The sequence below is a fragment of the Aureobasidium namibiae genome, assembly GCF_000721765.1.
Source record: "Aureobasidium namibiae CBS 147.97 unplaced genomic scaffold scaffold_14, whole genome shotgun sequence".
Classification (NCBI taxonomy): domain Eukaryota; kingdom Fungi; phylum Ascomycota; class Dothideomycetes; order Dothideales; family Saccotheciaceae; genus Aureobasidium; species Aureobasidium namibiae.
The window spans coordinates 351,569-372,186 of record NW_013581195.1 but is presented as its reverse complement, the minus strand read 5'-3'; the positions used below and the strand labels follow the sequence as shown (position 1 = coordinate 372,186).

Genomic DNA, 20,618 nt, shown 5'->3' with positions numbered 1-20,618 from the left:
TCCTCGAATAAAATCTTCGCGTGTGCTTTCAGCTGTGTTTGTATCCAAGCCATTCTCAATATGCAGCTCGCTCTCAGTATCATCTTCTTCTTTGTCGGGTTCGGCGTAGCCACCATTGTTGCTCTGAGGCCACAAAAAGCACGGAAAGACCTTGACAGCTTCACCTCTCAACTCCGGCATGTTACCAATGGGTTCAAAGGGCAGGGAGCGCATCCCGGCGACATTGAGCAGTCGGAGACCGAAGAGGAAATCATCAAAAGAGGTTCAGAGAATCTGTTGACCAAGTAAGATATTCCCCTGCCAATCGCTTGAGGCACCATCTGACTGTATTTGTTAGGGAGCAACTCGAGGAAAAGTACGACATGAACGCATGGCAACGCCTGGTCTACGAAGAGTTCAAGACCACCATCCTTGCGAAAGGCAGCGGTCTCAAAACATTCCCCTGCGTGTACGCAACCATGGGCTACCGTGCCGGCGACCACCGCTATGTCTTCCTGGAGTCAGACGACCCATCAGAACCAAGAAACGTACGAATTATCGCACCTGCTCTCAGGGCATATCTTCAGGTGTCGAGGTCGCTTGGACCTAATACCAGTCTGGTCATCATGGGTGCGCCGACCGAGGGCAACCTCAAAGAGGTCGAGCAATATAACAACGAGTTCTTCGACATGCTGCGTGGATTAAGAATCTGGGACTCAAAACCATGGCCCAAGGACATTCCTCAAGAGACAATGAACGAGAAATGGACCTTCTGCTTCGATGGCATACCTCTTTTCCCTGTTGCTCTGACCCCAGCGCACCAACGGAGATGGTCGAGACATGCTCCCGTACCTTTGGTCGCTTTGCAGCCGAAGTGGGTCCTCGACAACCTCATGAGCACACCGCAGAAGCGCAAGTCTGCCACAGGAAAGGTTCGAAAGTTGTTGGCAGAGTACGACCAGATCGATATCAGTCCCGACTTGACGCAGTACGGCGACAAGGGGACATCCGAGATCCATCAGTTGTGCCTAAGGGACGAGAACGAGACCATGGACTGTCCCTTCGAGGACTTCGACAAAGGAGGAGCAAGGTCCTCATCTTCTTCGCGCCGCTCTTCCATGGAGGAGACGGCAGCATGATATAGCCTTTGCCATATACACTAATTCTTTGTTCAACCAAGCTCTTGATTGTTCTTTGTGTTCTGTTGTAGTACACGTTTGTACAGAGGTGTGTGTGAGGTTTGGTGTATATTGTACGGATCCGAGTACTGGAGATGGACCGAGGCTGCCTTAAATTCGTTGAATGCTCACTCGAAGCAAACGAGCAGCAGACGCTCACTTTTTGTCCCTACGGCCTACACCACGTAATCGTGATGGAAGTATGGCATCGTAGCAGCGACATGTCAGTATGATAAGATTGTGTGTCTAGGATGATGCTGAACTTTGTCGGTACATGAACAAGCTGGTTAGCTTGGTCGTGTTCGTGATGTTCTTGCGTGCGTTGATCGCGAGACTTTTTGCCGCATCGTGAATGGAGAGGTTTTGAGTCTGCGCATTTCCATCCACACCTCGTTCGTCATCTTCTGCCATACTGAATGAACACGGCACAGCACACATATTCACTAGTAGTACCTTCGACTAGTATCGAGTCAGATAGTGTGCGCTGATCGCTACAACGTGGCGTGATTGCAGGGCAGCCTGAGGGGGGCTCGCTGCGGTGAAGCCTACTGAAGTCTCAAGCTTTGAACGGTTGAAGCTTGATACACTTTGATTATTTTGAGCTTCAACATCGGCGGCCAGGTGGCCGAGTGGTTATGGCGCCAGATTCAAGCGATCAAAAGCTTCTCAGTAATATGAGTCTCCTGGTAACGTAAGTTGCACGGGTTCGAATCCCGTCCTGGTCATCATTCTTTTGTCTTTTTGCTCTTCACGGTGCACAATAACACCAGCGCGTGTCGTCTGAGTCTGGCAGCGCCATAGGATATGACACCTATTGCCTTGGTGCAGGCAGACTTCGTTATGGTGGATTGCAAACAGCTGACAAGTCGATGAAGCCTCGATTTTGCAGGCTTCAAGGATAATGCTGTCCCAACACTTCACACTGCGAGCGTCAACTGCCCAAGCGTGCCGCGAGATTTAAGTGTGGGAGAACTAACCAGCTACCAGCCTGTGACCTGACCACATAGCCTAGGAGCGTAGAACAGAGAGCGACACCTTTAATAGAGACAGACACTGGTCTCGAAATGTTCCTGGAGCTGTCATCCCTTCAGCCTCGGAGCCTCCGAGGAATGTTCGTACTTTCCAACCTCGTGCCCACCCAACGCGCACTTCTCTTTTCCTAACTTCCCAGGTATTGATGAGCTCCACCAGAGACCAAGTCAACCCCTTCCTCTCAATTCCAGTCTCGAGCGTCACGAGACTCTTCGCGTCCTCTTCTACATACAGCTCTTCCCCATTCGATACTCCTTTGTTTGTGGAGCGCCAGGATGTGGAGCTTACAACAAAGACATCTCGGTCCACTCCTTGCTTATGGTGGCCTACACTTGAACGACAGGTCTTTGTCTAGAGCTGGCTCGTCTTCACTCCTTGCCGCCATGCCGACCCCGAATTTCAAAACCGGTCATCTCGGCATGCCGACTTTGTTCCTCGGACTTCGAGAAGACTGTCAAAGAAATGTTTCGGGTCATCTGGCATAAACAAGGCCCCTTCGCGATGGTCAACCCCTAACTCCATCTTCGCAACCAACCGCTGCCAGACGATAACATGCAGTTCAAGAACGCTATTGCCACGCTCGCACTTGCCGGTATTGGAGGTGTAGATGCTTTCTTCCGTATCAACTGTGCTAAGATCCAAGTTGGTCGTATTGATCCTATTGTCAACCCCGGTGCCCTGGCCGCACATTGCCATACAATCGTCGGTGGATCAAGTAAGTGTCGTTCGTGATTTATACTCTTAGCTTAGCATAGCTAATCTTATTACACAGACATCGGTGTAAACGCAACTTTCGATAGTTTGTTCAACTCAGAATGTACCTCTTGTGAGATATCTGCAGACAAGTCTGCCTACTGGACGCCAAATCTTTACTATCAGCACACCAATGGCTCTTTCGAGGAGGTTCCTCACGGCGGAAGTGTGATCTACTACCTGGCTCGTGGTCAGAATGCCAACGATATCATCTCATTCCCCAAAGGCTTCCAGATGCTGTCAGGTAACAAAGCCTTGAGAGCCGCCAATCAATCAGGCATGACTTGGGGAGACGCAACGCACCCCAACAGGCCTAAATCTGATGCCATTAGTTTTGCTTGTCTAGCCGAAACCCCTGGCCCTGAGACACCCAACCTGCCTGTCGATCCTCGTGTGTGTATTAGCGGTTTGCGTGCTCAGATTCACTTCCAGACTTGCTGGAATGGTAAAGATTTGTACAAAGCCGACAACAGTCATGTTGCACACATGTCTCAGATCGACAATGGAGTCTGTCCTCCAGACTACCCTTATCAGTTCCCTCACCTGTTCCTCGAGACCAACTACGCAGTTGCTCAAGTCTCCAATTTGAATGACGGTGGTCGGTTCGTCTTCTCCCAAGGTGATCCTACTGGTTATGGCTTCCACGGTGATTTCCAAAACGGTTGGGATGATGATGTTCTCAAGAGCGCCATTAACAACTGTCTTGTTGACGGTCAAGATGACTCCGGTACTCTCGATGAATGTCCCGTTCTTCGGCCATACTGGAATCCAAACGCCGGCGACAATTGCCCCGTGCAACCTCCTCAAATCGCCGAACCAGCCACTGGTATGATCAGCAGACTTCCTGGTTGTGTTCATGTCACCAATGGCCCTGGTGCCGCCACAGCTGCTGACATGGAGTGTCCGGCTGGCGTTCCTCTGGCCAGTATCGTCAGAACGGTTGATACGGTTCCACGACCCACCTACACGCCCACTGCTGGCACTCTCTTTGGCAATAAATTCAACAAGATTGTTGGCTGTGGTAACGACTCGTACGTTAACAATGGCTTCAGGAGTCTGAACGCAGTATACACGACTTACCCTGGACTGACTGTCGAGTATTGTCAGACTTGGTGTACCAAGCGTGGATACCCCTACTCTGGTGTTGAGAACGGCAATCAATGTTTCTGCGATCTTGTGATCAACCCAGCAACCATCGTCAAGGATCAGACAGATTTCCTCTCGGGCTGTAATATTGTGTGCCCTGGAAACCGCACTGAGCTCTGTGGTGGAGCCTTCTACATGTCCATCTACAATAACACTGATCCGAATTTCAAAAGGACAACCAACCTTGCCAACTCCGTTATTCAACTCACTTATCCTGTCGCTCCCTTTAACTCAGCATATGTGGGTTGCGCCAGTGAAGCCAACAACGGACGTACCCTGAACGGCACATCTTTGGTCAATGCCAACATGACCATCGCCCAATGTGCTGCTCTCGCCGCCGCCAACAACGCCGCCTTCTACGGCCTCGAAAACGCAGATGAGTGCTACACTGGCAATGGTTTCGCCTCTGGTGGTATGATTGTAGATAACACCACCGACTATACCAAATCACAATGCTACAGCCGCTGCGCAGGAAACTTTACTCAAATCTGCGGTGGTGGTGGAAAATTATCGGTATACAGCAACCCTGCGTACAAGCCTGTGACTGTTGTACCCAGTGTGGGTAAATACAAGAGCAAGGGATGTTTGCAGGAGCCGACCAGTGGGTCAAGGGCTCTTACTGGTGCTAGTACCACTGATATTCTGATGACTGTCGAGAAGTGCATCAAATTTTGCTTGGGCAATCGCCACAAGTATGCTGGGTAAGTCCTTTTGTCTCCTCTTCTTCACGTTATTGGTATGCTGACTGAGAATGTAGTATCGAGTACGGCCAACAATGCTACTGTGGAGACAGCATCTCTCCAGGCGCCGTCGCGCAGAAGACGTGTGATACACCAAATCTGATGGTCTGTCCTGGTAACAAGTTGGAGTACTGTGGTGCAGGTAACTTGCTCAACCTCTACTACTCTTCAACATTGTAAGGACGGTAGAAGCGCACATGAATCGTTGATGATCTTCATTTCCTTTCTTTGTTTCTTCTTCTTTGTTCTTTTGGAGTACGGACTTATGCTGAAAGCAACAGCTTGATGGCACGTTAGTGCAGACTGACAGTCGTCTTTTTATGTTTTCCCTTCGCTCTCCTTGTTCAGATAAGATATGTCTAACACATGAATGTTCACCGCTGACTCGCCCTCCGAACGTGTACTGCGGACTGTCACAGATACTGAGCCTTTACTTTCTGTCGATAGAGGAAGGAGTTCATTGGATCCATAACTTCCCCATCTTCCATCACATCCTGTGTACTGACTAATGCACTTCACAAAGGTCTGCAGCTCGATCCACCATCGGTCGGGAGTCAGGTCAAGCGTTCTAAGGTTCTTCGGATCACCGACCCGAGTCGCACGTTATTTCCTTGCTTCGGGCTCCTGTATGAGGGGCTCAGGAGTCCGGGCATACATTGCCTGTCGGCTGGTGTGTGAGATCGGTCTGAGAAGGGACTCGAGGGTTTTGGGAGAGGTCTGCCTGCAGCCACGTGCTATTCCTAAAAGTGGCAAGAGATGATATTGCATCGTTCTATGGTGGTGCATTGATGTTGTTAATAACCTAGGAAGTCAGATATCAGGATTTTCTCGATTGCTTTCCAATATGCTTGCGAGTCAGTAGACCGTGCCTCTTCCTGTACGACTGTAGAGATCCATTGAAAATTCCGCTGCTGGGTGTCTTGCTGTGATATTGTCTTATCTCGATCCGTTCTCTTCTCCAGTATCTATGATAAGTAGTGCTTCACGTGAACGGGGGGTGCACGTCTGATCCCAAGCATGACTCAGGGCAAGAGTGTAGCTTCTTCATGCAGCATGGAGTCATGGTTCACTTACCAATTTGACCACAATCCAAGGATCTCTGTTCCAACCTAGCTCGATCCTTCAGGATGCCCCACAAATCCAGTCAAAAGTGTGTTCTCAATTTGCAAGCATTGCAAAAGGTAAAACAGAATGCAGGAGCAGTATCATGGTATGAGAGAAGTTGATAGCGGCTACCTACCGTTGACCTGAGTTGTGTCATGTCCAAACCCCATCTCCTGATTTCCTGTAGTCATGGCTGGACATGCGTATCCCTCGCGTGCTAGAGACCGCCGAGTATACTGACTTACGTTGTTTCCGTGCGTGAGGAGCTGTTTCGTCCTTCTTTGGACTTTATGAATTGTCACGTGAGTCTTCTATGAGTGTGATGTACTCATATAGAGTGTGTATCATAAGATGTCGCTAGTATAGGCGCTTCTCACATACACGTAGAAGCTGTTTTGCTCCGAACGCTCGTAAAACCTCGCAATGAACGCATTCCAGATGCACTGACCTAGAACCATAAGCGTAGGATGTAGATAGGTACCTACGCTTCTTCTGTGCCTACCTTGGACATGGTGAAGCACAAGTGAGGCACAAGCCCGAGAAAGAAAAAACAGACGATCTGTCCATCTAAGAGATACTCTCTGCGCTGTTTGTTGAAGTGACGGCGCATATGTCTGGTTAAGAAGTGGCTCAGGCTGGACATATAGTACACATAACATGAGGTTGTAGAATCTTACCACAAATCCCTGACGCTTCGAACGTTTCCATTGCATTGGCCTAATGTCTTGGACCTCTAGACATCACTGCCCATCTTCCTCTCGACGAGAAGCACAAAGAGTGCCAAAAGCCATGGCAAAAAGTGATTATCTGTCCAGAGATACAATTGCCGATTGCCCGAATCGAACGAGCGATCTTCGCATTCCTGTTCCATTCGTGTGAAGGATTGTACAAGTGCGATGCAGTACCACTGTGCCAAACCGGCGGATCATGGATCCAAGAAGGACAGATGTGTTGACCGAGATGCGGAGGGAATATATACTGCAGGATGTCGGCCGCCAAACCTTCTGACAGCATTCTTCAATACACTTACCACCTTGACCTTAACAGAATCCTTGGGATCATACCTATCTTTGTTCATTCTGCAGTCGAGTGTACGTAAGGCTAGTCGAGTTCTGAAGTGGGGTGTCCGTGGGTCAAGACAGAATCTGGATCTACTGAAGCCTCGATCGGCTGTAGTAAAAATCGAGATCTGACTTACATCGAGCCAGCGTGGACGTGAATAGAGTCGAAGTACGTTTTGAAGTAAGAACAACCAGAAATATATCGTGTAGAGAATTCATTGAAAAGATGGTAAAAATTTCAGCTCAAAATTGCATCAATGAACGTTGTGAAGGTTGTGCATTGCACAAAGCCTTGCCAAGCTATTAGTCTTCAGCCAGACTTCGCGCACAAATTGATCATTTCACAAATCCTATGTCTGAAATTCCAAATCATTAATTTTTCGCCAATTGTGCCACCTTCTTGTGATCTTCGGGAGAGTCCACCAAAAGCAAAAGGAATAGTGACGAGAGTGGGATTTGAACCCACGCCCTTTCGGACCAGCGTATTGGAATAACCTTAAGCTGGCGCCTTAGACCGCTCGGCCATCTCGCCTGTTTGATGGAAAAGCACTTGAAAGGAGATAATATTGTTCTCTCGCTGTTCTAAGCACGAGCAGCTCCGTAGCAAGCAAACGGCAGAGCTGCTAGAAAGAGAAATCCTGGTTGGAACGAACCGTAGTGTTCCCAGACGATTGCGGCTATTAGAATGGCGCGACTCGGTAACAGGTTCTTGCTAGGAGAAGAAAGGAGGACTCGATGGAAAGTGGGAACAAGAATGACGGCCATGTCTGAGCACGGTCTCCTGAGTCGGCTGGTGGTATAACCCTGATTGCGTGTCTCTCGAGCCGGCAAGAGACGAAGATATGGTCTCAAGGGTGATCTTCGCGGTTGGTACAATGCAAACATGTAAACCATGATGCTGGTATTCTCATCGGGCACATATAAGTCGTGTTGAGCGTGGGATATGGGTTCCAGATATATGTCCATTTGTTTTGCAAGCCTCGCCCGAGAAGTGTGGGTTCAAGTTGAACTTTGACAAACATCAAGATACCAGATCCAGGACACTCGAAAAAAGTGTCAACGTGTTTTTAACATTAAACGATTAACAGCAAACCATGTAGTGTATGGAGAAAGAATAAGGGCACGAAGGAAAAGGTGGTAGATGAGTTCAAACTTATCGGGTCTGGCGCGCGACGCGGACGAAATCATGGCGGACGTGCGAACATGGTTCCAGATATACCTACAATATTCATGTCATTGTGTGAGGCGCTTGAACAATCAAAGGGGGCATAATGAGGATGAGAGGACGTTGGTTCTGACCAGCTCGGCCCGGGCACGTGAAGTTGGGCTGTTCTTTCCTTCCGTTCCTGGCCTGAAAAGTCGTAAACATACTTATCGAGACTGATATTATTTTGCGTACATGCTAGTTATAGGAAGTGTTTGCACGACTTCTTGATTGCAGGGATGACTTTCGGTCGTGACCAACGACTCTACCATTTCCTCCTCTGCTCACTCACTCTCTAACCGCAACACCCAACTCTCCATCCTCAATCGCCTCCTTGAACTCATCCATCTCTTGACCACGATCGCGAATAACCTGTTGCAAAGTCTGAACAAAAGTCTCGCCATTATTGTCGAACCAGTCGCCTTGAGCTCTAATGTAAGCCTCGACTTGGCTCTTGTAAGGTGCATTTTCCTTCAAGAAAATGAGTTGCTCGGGGTCAAGCTTCAGCATATCCTCGACAATGTAGTAGTGTAGGATATCGTCGCCCCAACCTTCGGCACCTGGCTCGTGGTTGGCTGTGGGGATGTATTTATTGTGCCATTTTGATGCAGCAACTTCGGAGCAGTAGTGTGTACCATCAGGCACGAAAGAGGAGGGCGGTGGGAAGTTGAGGTTGGTATTGAAGAGAAGTTGGTAGTTTGAGTTTGGAAAGCGCTTTTGGAATTTGCGACTCACGGTGCCGTTGGATGGACAGATGTTGTTGCTGATGGTGTCGCGCAGCATGTTATGGACATCGAGCATTTCGGCAAGCTCGATAGAGTTGAAGTTGTGCAGTAACAGAGTCCTCTCATGGTGGAGGGCGGGCATACTTCTCATCCAGCGGAGGATGCCCCCATCGTGGAAGGCGCGGGAGAAGAGCCACAGACGGTACAGCGCTCGTCGCAGACGGAAGCGCTCGTCATGGGATATGGAGCGTCTGTTCTCGAAGTCGACTTTCCACTTCTTGAACGGGTATATAGCCTCCCACTTTGCAGCAACACGGCCGACTTTTACAATGGAACGAATCAACGCGTCAGACAGTGGAACGGAGCGGCGAAGGTGTGCTGGTTGAGACGAGTTGTGGGTGACGATCTGAATGATGTCTTGTGTTGGGCCGAACTCGTTCTCGGCAGCTTGTGACAGGATGAGAAGTCTCTTGGAAGACGTGTAGATCTGACGAAAGTGGTGGCAGGTAGAGGATAGGGCGATGACGGACGAGATGGATGGCAAGGCGAGGAAGATGTCCGTCACCAGTTCGGATGGGAGGACTTCGATATGCATCGCGGCGATCTGCAAAAGGTTTGACGCGAGAGGAAGTATACTCTTTTTTGAGGTCGACTCGTTCGTTCTACAAGGGTTCGTGAGGATGTCTCGTAATTGGTGGGTGCCAGACTCGATGGCGTAGGAGCTCTATTCTGGCAAGTTGTTCAGGTACTTAGATCAAAAGAAGCCCTCCGTTGGGGCTGAGAACAAAGACAACATCTTGAGCACACGATTCGATATCCGTGGACCCCATAGGGTTTGAACACAGAATACTCATGTTTACCAAAGATGCATATACACAGGAAGGACGTCTCGACCTCGGAAGGGTCATCAATAGCTACCCCAGATCGACGGGCGTCAAGACTTGATATCGAACATTTCTCTGACTTAACCGTTTGATATCAATGCTTCGATGCTGTATAAGCTGACACCTCCGCATTCGACTCGTCACCCTGATGGCCGAGGGTAGCGATTTGGATATACTAGACATTACACAATCAATATCTTGGTTCGGGATAGAAAGATCCCCAAGCAACTGTCGCTATATCAATTGCCAATCAATCATGGCCGCTCTGACAGATACCGGCCATCACAACTGCCGCGACTACTATCACCCCCTCCCCGTCCCAGCAACAACCCACACCCTCCCGAAAGCCCTCACGATGACCCAAACAACAGCCCAAATACTGCAACTGCACTCGTCTCAAAAGTCTCCTCTAAACCACAAACCCAACAAACCAACATTTCCATTCTTACGCCTACCTTACGAGCTACGAAGGAAAATATATCTGTATTCACTACCTTATACGGAAACCAAGGTCTCAGCAGGAAGTCTGGTTTCCACCACTGGAGGTTCTAATGCAGCGTCCTCGGCGCATAAAATCCATCTGGCGAGTCTGCCAAGTGCAAAGTATACGGCGAATACCACCCTTTGGCATCGAGGCAATACTGCTCTATTGGCCGCGAGCAAGCAACTGCATGACGAGTGTGCGACACTGCTGTATGGGCAAAATGTATTTGTGCTCTGGGTGTCTTATGATACGATTCAGTTCCGCTTCCGGTGGGTGTTGGCTAGTGGATTGGCGCCGTCGTGTGCGTTTGACTTTTTGCAGTTGATCAAAGGGAGGTATTTGGGGTTGGTGAGGAAGGTTGTGGTTACTGTTGATGTGGTTGATGAGTATACGGGTATGATCAAGTTTAATGTTGGGGGTAGCGGGTTGGTGCATGGGTTGAAGCTGCAAGTTGCGAAACTAACCAAGGCATTGAAAAAGGCGGAGGGAGAGGAAGGGCTTAGTAGATTGACTGTTAGGCTGCAAAATGGCAGTGATGGAGTGCCTGAGGGAGAGAAGAGAGGAACCTGCAGAGTTAGGGACAGAGACTCCAGGAGTATTGATGAGGTGCAAGGGGTTCTTGAGCCGCTGAAAGAGCTAAGTGGACTGAGAGAAGTGGTATTGTGCGGTGCTGTTATGGATGCATACAAGGAAGACCTGAAGAAGAGCATGATGACAACATCTGACGACTAGGTCGACGGAAAGGATTGATAGGGTAGAACGACACCATAGGTCTCACAGCGATACCTACAAGAGCTCTCATAAATACTGTCCAACATCGTCTTCCTCCCAATCAAATCTAGGCAGTAGGGCCAGGTTCTCTTTGTCTTCCTTGGAACACAAGTCTCGCAGCGCACTGATACCAGTGTCTGTGAAATTGCAGGAGCCTGGACAGTGAGGTAGACCTCCTATGGAGAAACCGTGTACTGGTGACTTGCGTTCTGGGATGAGGTATCTGGGAGCACTTCCTCCCTTGCTCGGGTCACCGTAGTACTCCTTCCTTCGGCACTACTTAGCGGAAACCGAGGAGGATTGAGGTATGTCATCGCCATATACACTCTCTTCACGACGATCGGGAGCGGAGTCTGGATGTTTTGACTCCTGCTGCTCTTCTTCAGCATCATGGCGATCCGGTCGCTCCCCAACACTCGCCTCGTCACCCAAGGACGCGCCATCTCCTGGTGTATTCCACTCGTGAGGTTCATACCTAGTGTCAAACTCATGATGTGCATAATGCCACCAGGCTTGGCCGTTGACCCAAAGCAGAAACTCGAAGCCCCAAGGAGGAAGGGGGTCGTGGTTGAACATGCGATTCAGACCTAGAAGCACGAAAGCCCAGAACTTTTCTCTTCGCCATTTGTGTTTTGAGGTTTGGTCTGTTTTGGGCATATTGGTGATGTTGGTTTTGTGACTAGTCAGTTTGCTGGGAGGTAGAGATGGTGGTGGGAGAGGATGGGTTGTGATCAAAGGAGAGCATATTTTGTAGCATCTTTGAGTAGCGGCATCGACTTGTGTTGCGGTCAAGGATAAAGAGGATGTGTAAAAGTCACGTTGGGTTGTGAGACCGCATTGTGTTGGTGTCTGCCATGTCGTCTAGGAGGTATGTCTCAGTCATGAACAACAAAGATAAGCGACCAAAGTGCTTGAGACCTAGGAATCAAGGTCAAGAGGAAGAAGCATTCGTTGTCTTCCTCTAGTACAATAGACTTACTCTAGACACCCGATGCCTGGCGGGGTGTTATTTGCAGTGCATGGGCTTGCCATATATGACGAACAGGATGTACATCTCGACCGCGATGGTCTACATGATGCTCGAGACCTTGAAGCACTTTGGGTTACGGCGTCTTCCTGTGCCTGACGGCCCGTCGGAGCAACGGTTCCTAAGCCTTACGTGCCTTCGGCATTGTCACATGTTGGAGAATGAGGCTTCTATATCAAGTGACTTGTACCTAGAAATAGATGATGCATGGAGATAGAGCAGATGACACGACAGGTGTCAAGATAGGGAAGAAACGGGACCATCTATTGCGCGGTATAGCAAGAGGCAGGGACAGTTCTTATAACGGTATATGAGAACATGACGATTACGAACACAGAGGCTGGGGGTCGTTGTAGGGTATCGATATATTGATATGGAGATTGAGATTGAGATCGGCCTCGGGCGAGACGTTGGTAACGGGTTGGACGCCGGAACTCAACGTCTCGCGTGTCAAAGCAACCCGAGACCTTAAGGCTGTAGGCAAGACATTCAGGGCTTTTGGACCACTCCAGATGACGAGGGCGAGTGGAGCGGGTAAAGAAGAGATTTCAAGGCCATGACAAAGGCGAGAAACCGGGAACAACAAGGGCGGCGTCAGGACAACGAGCCCGAGTTGAGTGGAGCTTTGTATGCGTATGTGATGATGGCAGGGACCTTGTCGTCGGGGCAGGCAGCCGGTAGGAAACGTGCACGCTGCTCCCAGCCACTTTTGAAGATTTGGCCCCAGCCACGCACGTTTTGGCAGCAACAAGGCGCACAGTCACAGGATTAATATGCAGTTACGACAGAGAGACAGAACCCCTGATCATCCTCTCACATTCTACACACCAAAGCAGTAATCAACGCGCAACAATATCATACAGTCGTTCTTTGAAGCCTCGAGCAATTGCATAGCAAGGGTCAATCTCCACTTTCCAGCCGCCCCTCGAAGCTTAACCTTGTTGTTTGGATTGTATCCCCTCGACGACGTTGTGCGACGACGTCTAGTTGCAGCAGAAGGACAGGACGAAGACTACGGACTATCAGATCCAAGACTCGGTCGACGGTTGTTCCCCCAACCTCGTGCTTTGTCCGGACGTCAATCGCTAGAGACGTTTGTTCTTGAATCATCCGAGTACCTTGTCTTAGGTGCTGTAACCAAGTGGGGAAAGGCGCCGAAACTTCTCATTCGCAGCTGAAGCATCCAGCCAGCCATCGACGACTTGCTTCTTTCATCATGGCGACTTCCTCTTTTACTTCTTCACCATCGCCCTTTCCAGAGACACCTGTTGCTCTAGCTAGACCTTCGACTGCCGCCGTCCGCTCCACCAACTACGACAACTACAACCAAGCATTCTCAGAGGATACTTCTTATAGCAACACGACTTATTCGCCCGCTACCAGCAGTCCTCTGTCCAACTCTCTATCCTACTCATCGCGCACCGTCTCGGCCGCCTTTGGCAAGCAAGTCCTGTCTGCCATTACCGAGAACGTCAAGTCTCCCGTCGGCTCTCTGTCCCGCAAGGCTTCCCTCCACGCTCGTGCAAGGTCCCTGGTCAGCTTTGTACCTGCTCTCAACCCCATTGACACCGAGGAGCAACACGCTTCATCAAGGTCGCCGCCTCGCAAGGGTCCATCCTTTACCGACATCTTTACACCTCGTCGTTCCTCGCTAGCTCCCTCGGAGCCCGAAGAAGAGTCCGAGTACATCATGTCTTACAAGTCATCCTTCACCGGCGGTTCTGGTCGTATTCCCGAGCCTCAAGCTCCTGCACCCAAGCCTACCGGCCTTCGGAGCTTCTCCTGGTTCGGCTCTACAAAGACTGCTCCTCTTCCGACCCAAGCCGAGAGCACCGCAGGCATGGATATCCTGACCCCGGCAACCTCATTACTCTTCCCCGTCGGCCTACCTTCAGACAAGACCCCAGCCACCTTCGACGAACTCCTTCACAACGCTGAATTCCTCATCAACCGCCTTCAAACCGCCTACAAGGAACAATCATCAGCTCTTCAAGCCGCTCGCGCTGAGCGCGATGCTCAAACAGAAGAGACCGAAGAAGCCTCCACACGCGCCCAACACTTGAAGCTTCAACTCGAGAATCTTGCCGCTGTATCTGCCGAACAAGCAGCCACGAACCGCGCATTGGCAGAGGAATTGGCAGCAGAAAAGCAACGCCGCCACGAAGACCGCGAACACTACGAACGCATCGCCCGCCAAAACGACCTCACACCCCGCCGCAACCGCCACAGCGACGGCAGCTCTCTACACAGCGACAGCGGCTTTGAGAGTGAAGCAGACACTGCAGAATCTTGCTCGCGCCCTCTGACGCCCACCTCGCCGAATCCTAACAATTACACATTAAGCGACAATCGATGGAGTCATGCCATGGAGCCCATCAAAGAGGTTGTACGTCCTGTTTCTAGAGATTCGACCACGGCTAGGATCCCTGGTCGCACTTGCGAAATTGACGCCGGGGTGTATATGTTTATGAGGGATGAGAAGGCACGTCTGGAGCGTAGGGTACAGGAACTTGAGGGCGTGCTTGATGGATGTTTGGATTTGATTGCGTAGATGTATGTGCATCGACATATGGCAAGAGTCTCAGGAAACTCAATACTGGTATATCGTGACCTGGCCTTGTCATCCGAGGAGCGAGACCTCGATTGTTTATTTTCACTCATTGGATTGGCCTGGACCAAGCCGTCTTTTTTCTGTATATAGATTTTACATGCCTCTTTTATCATGGCCTCAATATCTCTAAGGATTACACATTCAAACGTATTTCAATACACGCTCTTCTTCACCAATCCTTCCTGTATCATTCCTCCGTCCTACGAGTCATGGCCGATGGGCATTCAAATGACTGAACCATCATTCTTGACGAATCGAAGTTCGTATATACTCGCGAGTACATTTCACAACTCCACGTCAACATCTAAATACTCGGGGATTCGTCATGGCTTTTAGTCGGATCTTTGCCCCAATACGTCTCTTGAGAATGGAACAAATGATTTGGAAGAAATAGGTTTATGTATATCAATTTTTGGTATTCCGATTCGGTGTTGTAGTTGGGGCGGCTCTCGATTGCAAAGAATCTCTCTGCCCGCTGGTTGCCTGAAACGATCCCACACCCTCCCCCCCCATGCAATACTTTCTTGCCGGGAGTTCAAGGAAGAAGAAAAACAAAAGTTAAACAAGGACGAGATAATGTGGAATAGAGTTGCACCGGAAAAACGCCCTTGACCTCTCTTGAAACAACAAGATAGAAATGAGGCCTTCGCTCTGTGGGATGTAAGAAGTGTTGTCTCTGCAACAAAACAAAAACATCCTGATGAACCCAGATCCCTGTGCGCAAACCAAAAAAGAAAGATGGGAAACAGAAAATAGGGGTTGTCTAAAAGGTACAAGCGGAAAGACGGTGTCCAGACTCGGAGCAGACAGGCCATTGCTTTCGTTTCTGCATTTGGTACGTGGAGGTTGTGAAATTCCCTCCTGTTTATGTGACCATGGAGACAGTCTAGATCTCGACAGTCTTCATCTCTTCAGTGTCAACTGCACCGCCCTTTGTCGCTTCGTCCGAAGATGTGATGGCCGAATCAGCCTTTTCCTTTTGGTCCTTGCGGTCTTGATCGGCGAAAGTCTCGACGGTGGGAGGGAGCGGCGAATCCATACTGAGCAGGTTGTCGTTGCTCTTGGAGGTTTCGAGTACGGCGTCAAGGTTGTCAGTGTTGAGAGGCGTGGGGGCCGATTCTTCAGCAACACGAGCAAGAGGGCTGCTCACGTGGCCTCGCGGGCTCTGGTTTGCAGGAGCCTTGCCGTTGCTAGAGAAGCGCTGAGGGCTTCGGCCACGGTCGCTACCAGTGGGAGAGGCATAAGGAGAGAATCCGTTAAGACTGCTGAACTCATTCTTGACATTGCTGTTGATGCGGAGAGGCTGCTGAGGGCGGGCGCCCTTAGGAATGCGGCGGCCGTACTTTTGGTCGGTGCGCCAGCGCAGGATGTCCATGTACGAAGGATCGACATTTTGGTTCTTGAATTCGCGGAGGGTGAGCTCGCCAGAATCCTCATCAACGATGGCCTTAGGGGTGCTGAAATCGTCGGCGACGCTGGCCAAGAAAGCAGACCACGAACGAGCGACGACGTATTTGCAGTCATAATCGCGACCGATCAGAATAACCTGACCCCATTTTCCAGCAGGGCCAGGAGCCAGATCGATACAGATGTTGTTACCGCCCCAATCTCTTGCAACAGGAATCCATCCGGGGTGGACGTAGGCTTTTTGTACGGCGTTTGGCGGGTGCGAGTCCTGTTTTGACATGAGCTCAGAACGCCAGCCAGCGCCCGAAGCGGATTGCGAAGACGATGTGGCCGAGGGCTGAGCAGAGGAGCCAGCAAAGGCCTTGTTGGGGACTTGCGGGGTTGCGAAGGGAGCAGACGAAGCGCGGAGGTAGTCGTCACCAACACGAGCCCACTGTTTCCACTCTTGAACAATCTCCTCGCAGTCAAGAAGCATGCAGCCAAAGAGAATACCGGTGGGTCTGCCGCCGCGTTCTTGGCCGTCGTGGATCATCAGCGATTCGCGCATCTCCATGGGTAGTGTGCAGTCAAGCTCGTGTTCGAGTTCGTTAACATCATTTTGAGTGCAACCTTCACACAGGTTCTCGAACAGCTCTTCGTGGTTGTTCTCGGCCCATTGGTCGATGCGTCTCCACGAGTGGCCGACAGGCGGTGGGGGAGGGAGGCCTTCTGAGAAACTCTGCATTTGGATTTCGCCTTGACCAACGCCCTCGAGGTTCCCTGAGCTGGATTGGCGCTGCATTGTAGAGCGGAGGCCGGGTGAGTAAGGGCCATTTGGCGACATGCGACCACTGGCGGGCATGAAGTCATTGTCTTGAGCGTAGGGGTTGTTGAGGTCGGTGCGAGACTCTGCGGCAGTAGCGACCGAAGTCAGGGGAGCGTGCCGACTTTGAGCGAGAGGAGTGTGAGCGCCGGTGCGGTAGGGCATGTCGGGCGAGGCGTGTCGGTCATTGGACGTCATGGTGTGCCAAAAGGAGCGCCAGACTCCAGTGATGCTGCACAGAGAGAATTAGCCTCGTCACGGAGAATGGTTGGAAGGAGCCATGTGGTTTGCAAGGCTTCGGCAGCGAGCAGTCGGCATGCGCAGTTGGTGCTTACCCGTTCGCCATGATGGACCGAGACAGAGGGGGTTAATAGGCGTGTCGTGGTTGTTGTGCGCTCTGGCTGGTGGACGCCAGCAAATCTCGACAAGGCGGGCTTTGTGTTTGGCAGAAGCAGTCGGTCGGGTGGAGACTGGACTGCAGAGAGTAGTGGGCGGGTTGTGTATGAGATGTGGGCTGTGAGTGCGGAGGATGAAGTGGAATGTCGGAGGAGTGGTTGTGGTTGCGGTTGTGGATGTGTTAGTGCATCAAGCATGGGATGGATGCGGGAGCGAGATTGCGGTCAACACTCTTGCAAAAGGGGAACCGCGTGTCAACACAGACTCCAACCCGTCAGGGAAGCCGTCTTCTGGAAGCCTTCTCCCTGGAATAACGGCTATAACTGTTTGCGACGACTCTTGTTGTTGCCTCTTGCCCTTGTTGGTTCAGGAAGCTGCTGTTGGCATGCAATTGTCGCTCCGCGCCTGCTCAAAACAACTCGCTCTTGCCGATTCTATGCTGCAGCAGGGTCCGGCTCCTGAATGTTTGCGCCTTCTTGCTACGGACAAAACAACAACCCGCCTGCCTGACTTTGACCTGCCAATCCTGCCCGCTGCTCATTACCATTCCGTACCACCTTTGTTGCCTCTGCATCATCTCAGATTCTGCTTATATGACGCGCTATAGCTCTGTGTATCCTCTCCGGCCACTGACGCTCCAAGACTTTTCACCATTTCGCAGCACGTCCGTCTGAAATCAAAGCGGAGACCCGTTGCCTTTCGCCGCAAAACTCAAACGTCCCTGCTGCAGGAGCCAAGCGCTTTGCTAGTCCCACTCTGTTTCCGGTGGCGATAACATCCTAAGAAAAGAATCACTCCATCATTCCCGCCCTTAAGCTGGTTTTGTTGATCCACAGACTCACCATGTACAAATCGCCTTCAAGAAGAACAGCCTTGATCAACAGACGCCTTCACAGCCCCCATGCGACGTCTGTTGCTAGAATTCTCCTGTCGATATCCGGCCTGATCATCAACTTGAAACAAGTTCTTGTCAGCCATGACGCTCATTGTGCATGCATTGGCGCACGACAAAATTCCCGATTCGCTCTCACAACTGGTCCAGTCCGTGTCATGTGGCCCTCCGTCGTCGCAATCCTGCAATTGATTTCAGGAACCTGATGACCTCTTCCCTTCCCAAGGCGTACATCAAGTTGCTGCTCTTATTGATCACCTTGTCTATCATGTTCGATTCCACGTCATCAGTCCTTCTGTCCTTGTCGCACAGGCTGGATGCACACGTCTGACCATGTCTCAATCTTCTCATGTGTCTGTCTCTCTGCCTGACAGTCGTTCATCGCGTCCAACACGGCGAATAGACCTGGTCTCGCCTCCCGTCATGCTCGTCTCTGTCACGACGACGTTTCTATTCAAGTCATGCTTGTTCCGTTAGAACAACGCGCTTGTCTCCTTCGCTTCGCCTCTGTCTCTTCAAATAGAGACACGCGCAAGACAGCTAGGAGCATACAATACCATTGATTTCATCCTTACTTCGCTAAGGGATAGGTGCATAAAGGTAGGTGAAGCATCCGAGCGAGCGACTGCTCTCATTCAATTTGCCTATTTCCTTTCCTTTCCATTCTCCATGAACAATCTTCCTCTTCCAAACATCACTGGCGCTGGTATCAGACACAGACATCGTCCTAGCTGTAGATTAGACGGAGGGCCGGTTCCTTCATGTCTATGTCCTCGATGTACGGCGAAAAATCTTGTTCGTGACAGCAAGACTTTTGTCGAAACCCAGGCTAAGCCGTGGTTTCGACGCTCATTCCTTTCCGTAATCTACTGGCGCATCCTAGAATTCATCGCGGTCGTCTCCACATTCTTGTACAGAGGTAAGACTCTGGTCAGCAGTCAGGTAGAGAATTTGCAAGCTGATTCTGTTACTTTAGTCCTGCAGACCATTACACCAACGAGCCTGGATACATCAAAATCCGAAAAGCTTCCTGCATCTTCGAGTGATACCACCTTCAAACCATCCATCCAGTACCTTGTGCAGGGCGTCGTCAAAAACCACTCCTTCACTCACTTCTTATTTCACAAAATCTGGCTATGTGACTGCGTAGATCTGGACGAGATAGCCAAGCTCAAACTCATCACCTTCCTCTTGAGTCACTATGAGAAGGACTACGGAGACTTTGACATGTTTGGGCCCATGGAGTACGCATTCGTGGCCATGAAGATTCTGCCATCTGGCGGAGAAGCTTCTTCTTGTGTAGTCATGCAACACATTCACACCAGGCGACTCCGGAAACTCTACGTCTTCAAGACTATCACGAGAGACAAGTCTTTGATTTCTCACCCTGAGCATGGCATTATCTCCGATGAAGCGTATATTCTGCTCGGCAAGCTCAAAACGAATCTATATCCTCATCCTAATATTATACAGCTGTTCAATTGCGTTACATCGAATGCAGTAGCAGGGATTCAGATCCATATCCTCCAGATGGAGTATTGCGATGGCGGCGATCTCTGGGAACTCAACAATCGATGCATCAAACATGGTAGCAGAATGCCGAGATCGTTTGTCGCGCATATCTTCAACTCACTATCCGCCGCTCTTGCATACCTCCATCACGGTCTCATCCTCAGCTCTGCTGGATCACTCAAGCATACACATCTTCCCGACGCGACAAATCGCTGGCGAACAATTCTTCACAATGATATCAAACCAGAAAATATCTTTCTTCGCTGGCCGATGAACACACCATCTTCTGCATCCTTATATCCAGATATCGTGTTAGCTGATTTTGGCGCTGCAGGAGTAGAGTCTCATATCAAAGGCCCTAGAGGCACTTATAGATACTCCGCCCCGGAAGTCAGAGAAGCCTTTGACGCTTCTTCCTCACTACTGCATCGCTTCCGAATTGCAGCTGCGAATCAAATGAGCAAAAACGTCGTCTTGACGACCAAATCCGATATCTGGGGTGTCGGCGCCGTGATGAGATCTCTGTTGTTTGAGTATCAGAGGGAAAGAGGTGGTAAGGAGTGGGAAGCCAAAGAAAGGGCGCTACAATGGAGAGAGTTGGAAATGGTGTATGGAGAAACAATGGTCATGTGGGTGAGGAGATGTCTGGGATATACGGCATCGGCAAGACCGAGTGCGAGGACGCTCTTGGGGTTGGCGGTGGAAGAGGTCAGGGAAGAGGCAGTAATTGACGAAAGGGTACAGAGGGTGCCCGAGTGGATCTGGAGTAGGGAACAGAAGATTTGAGTAGCTGCTGGACAGCTGCTCGATCAAGATATACCCTACGCCAAGAAAGCAAGGAAGGCTACACAATTTGTATCGTCGAACAAACAACATACTGCATGAAAACACTACAATGCAAAATTGTCAC

The 20,618-nt window shown here is 50.4% G+C and overlaps 9 protein-coding genes across 9 annotated transcripts; 5 read left to right on the top strand and 4 right to left on the bottom strand.

Annotated features, from left to right (window-relative positions):
* Positions 1 to 60: 60 nt before the first annotated feature.
* M436DRAFT_52218 (uncharacterized protein) lies at positions 61 to 1,118 on the top strand (the record flags this gene model as incomplete). Its single annotated transcript, XM_013569677.1, has 2 exons — positions 61 to 284; positions 338 to 1,118. 2 exons carry the CDS (start codon positions 61 to 63, stop codon positions 1,116 to 1,118), a joined length of 1,005 nt encoding a protein of 334 aa, XP_013425131.1.
* A 1,623-nt stretch (positions 1,119 to 2,741) lies between these two features.
* Positions 2,742 to 5,008, top strand: M436DRAFT_65785 (WSC-domain-containing protein; the record flags this gene model as incomplete). Its single annotated transcript, XM_013569778.1, has 3 exons — positions 2,742 to 2,904; positions 2,962 to 4,789; positions 4,846 to 5,008. 3 exons carry the CDS (start codon positions 2,742 to 2,744, stop codon positions 5,006 to 5,008), a joined length of 2,154 nt encoding a protein of 717 aa, XP_013425232.1.
* A 614-nt stretch (positions 5,009 to 5,622) lies between these two features.
* Positions 5,623 to 6,443, bottom strand: M436DRAFT_65784 (uncharacterized protein; the record flags this gene model as incomplete). The annotated part of the gene is made up of 6 exons (XM_013569777.1): positions 5,623 to 5,793; positions 5,903 to 5,937; positions 6,069 to 6,113; positions 6,178 to 6,218; positions 6,314 to 6,375; positions 6,435 to 6,443. 6 exons carry the CDS (start codon positions 6,441 to 6,443, stop codon positions 5,623 to 5,625), a joined length of 363 nt encoding a protein of 120 aa, XP_013425231.1.
* A 2,042-nt stretch (positions 6,444 to 8,485) lies between these two features.
* Positions 8,486 to 9,517, bottom strand: M436DRAFT_65783 (uncharacterized protein; the record flags this gene model as incomplete). The annotated part of the gene is made up of 1 exon (XM_013569776.1): positions 8,486 to 9,517. One exon carries the CDS (start codon positions 9,515 to 9,517, stop codon positions 8,486 to 8,488), a length of 1,032 nt encoding a protein of 343 aa, XP_013425230.1.
* Positions 9,518 to 10,251: 734 nt separating this feature from the next.
* On the top strand, positions 10,252 to 10,764 carry M436DRAFT_25309 (uncharacterized protein; the record flags this gene model as incomplete). Its single annotated transcript, XM_013569595.1, has 1 exon — positions 10,252 to 10,764. A coding segment is annotated over one exon (513 nt), but the record flags the coding sequence as incomplete, so codon positions are not given.
* A 573-nt stretch (positions 10,765 to 11,337) lies between these two features.
* On the bottom strand, positions 11,338 to 12,115 carry M436DRAFT_65781 (uncharacterized protein; the record flags this gene model as incomplete). Its single annotated transcript, XM_013569775.1, has 3 exons — positions 11,338 to 11,922; positions 12,041 to 12,056; positions 12,105 to 12,115. The coding sequence occupies 3 exons, from the start codon at positions 12,113 to 12,115 to the stop codon at positions 11,338 to 11,340; spliced, it is 612 nt and encodes a 203-aa protein (XP_013425229.1).
* Positions 12,116 to 13,304: 1,189 nt separating this feature from the next.
* On the top strand, positions 13,305 to 14,639 carry M436DRAFT_65780 (uncharacterized protein; the record flags this gene model as incomplete). Its single annotated transcript, XM_013569774.1, has 1 exon — positions 13,305 to 14,639. The coding sequence occupies one exon, from the start codon at positions 13,305 to 13,307 to the stop codon at positions 14,637 to 14,639; it is 1,335 nt and encodes a 444-aa protein (XP_013425228.1).
* Positions 14,640 to 15,585: 946 nt separating this feature from the next.
* On the bottom strand, positions 15,586 to 17,254 carry M436DRAFT_74700 (1,3-beta-glucan biosynthesis protein-like protein; the record flags this gene model as incomplete). The annotated part of the gene is made up of 2 exons (XM_013569850.1): positions 15,586 to 17,140; positions 17,244 to 17,254. 2 exons carry the CDS (start codon positions 17,252 to 17,254, stop codon positions 15,586 to 15,588), a joined length of 1,566 nt encoding a protein of 521 aa, XP_013425304.1.
* Positions 17,255 to 18,529: 1,275 nt separating this feature from the next.
* On the top strand, positions 18,530 to 20,494 carry M436DRAFT_74699 (kinase-like protein; the record flags this gene model as incomplete). Its single annotated transcript, XM_013569849.1, has 2 exons — positions 18,530 to 18,549; positions 19,198 to 20,494. The coding sequence occupies 2 exons, from the start codon at positions 18,530 to 18,532 to the stop codon at positions 20,492 to 20,494; spliced, it is 1,317 nt and encodes a 438-aa protein (XP_013425303.1).
* Between the last annotated feature and the right edge of the window lie 124 nt (positions 20,495 to 20,618).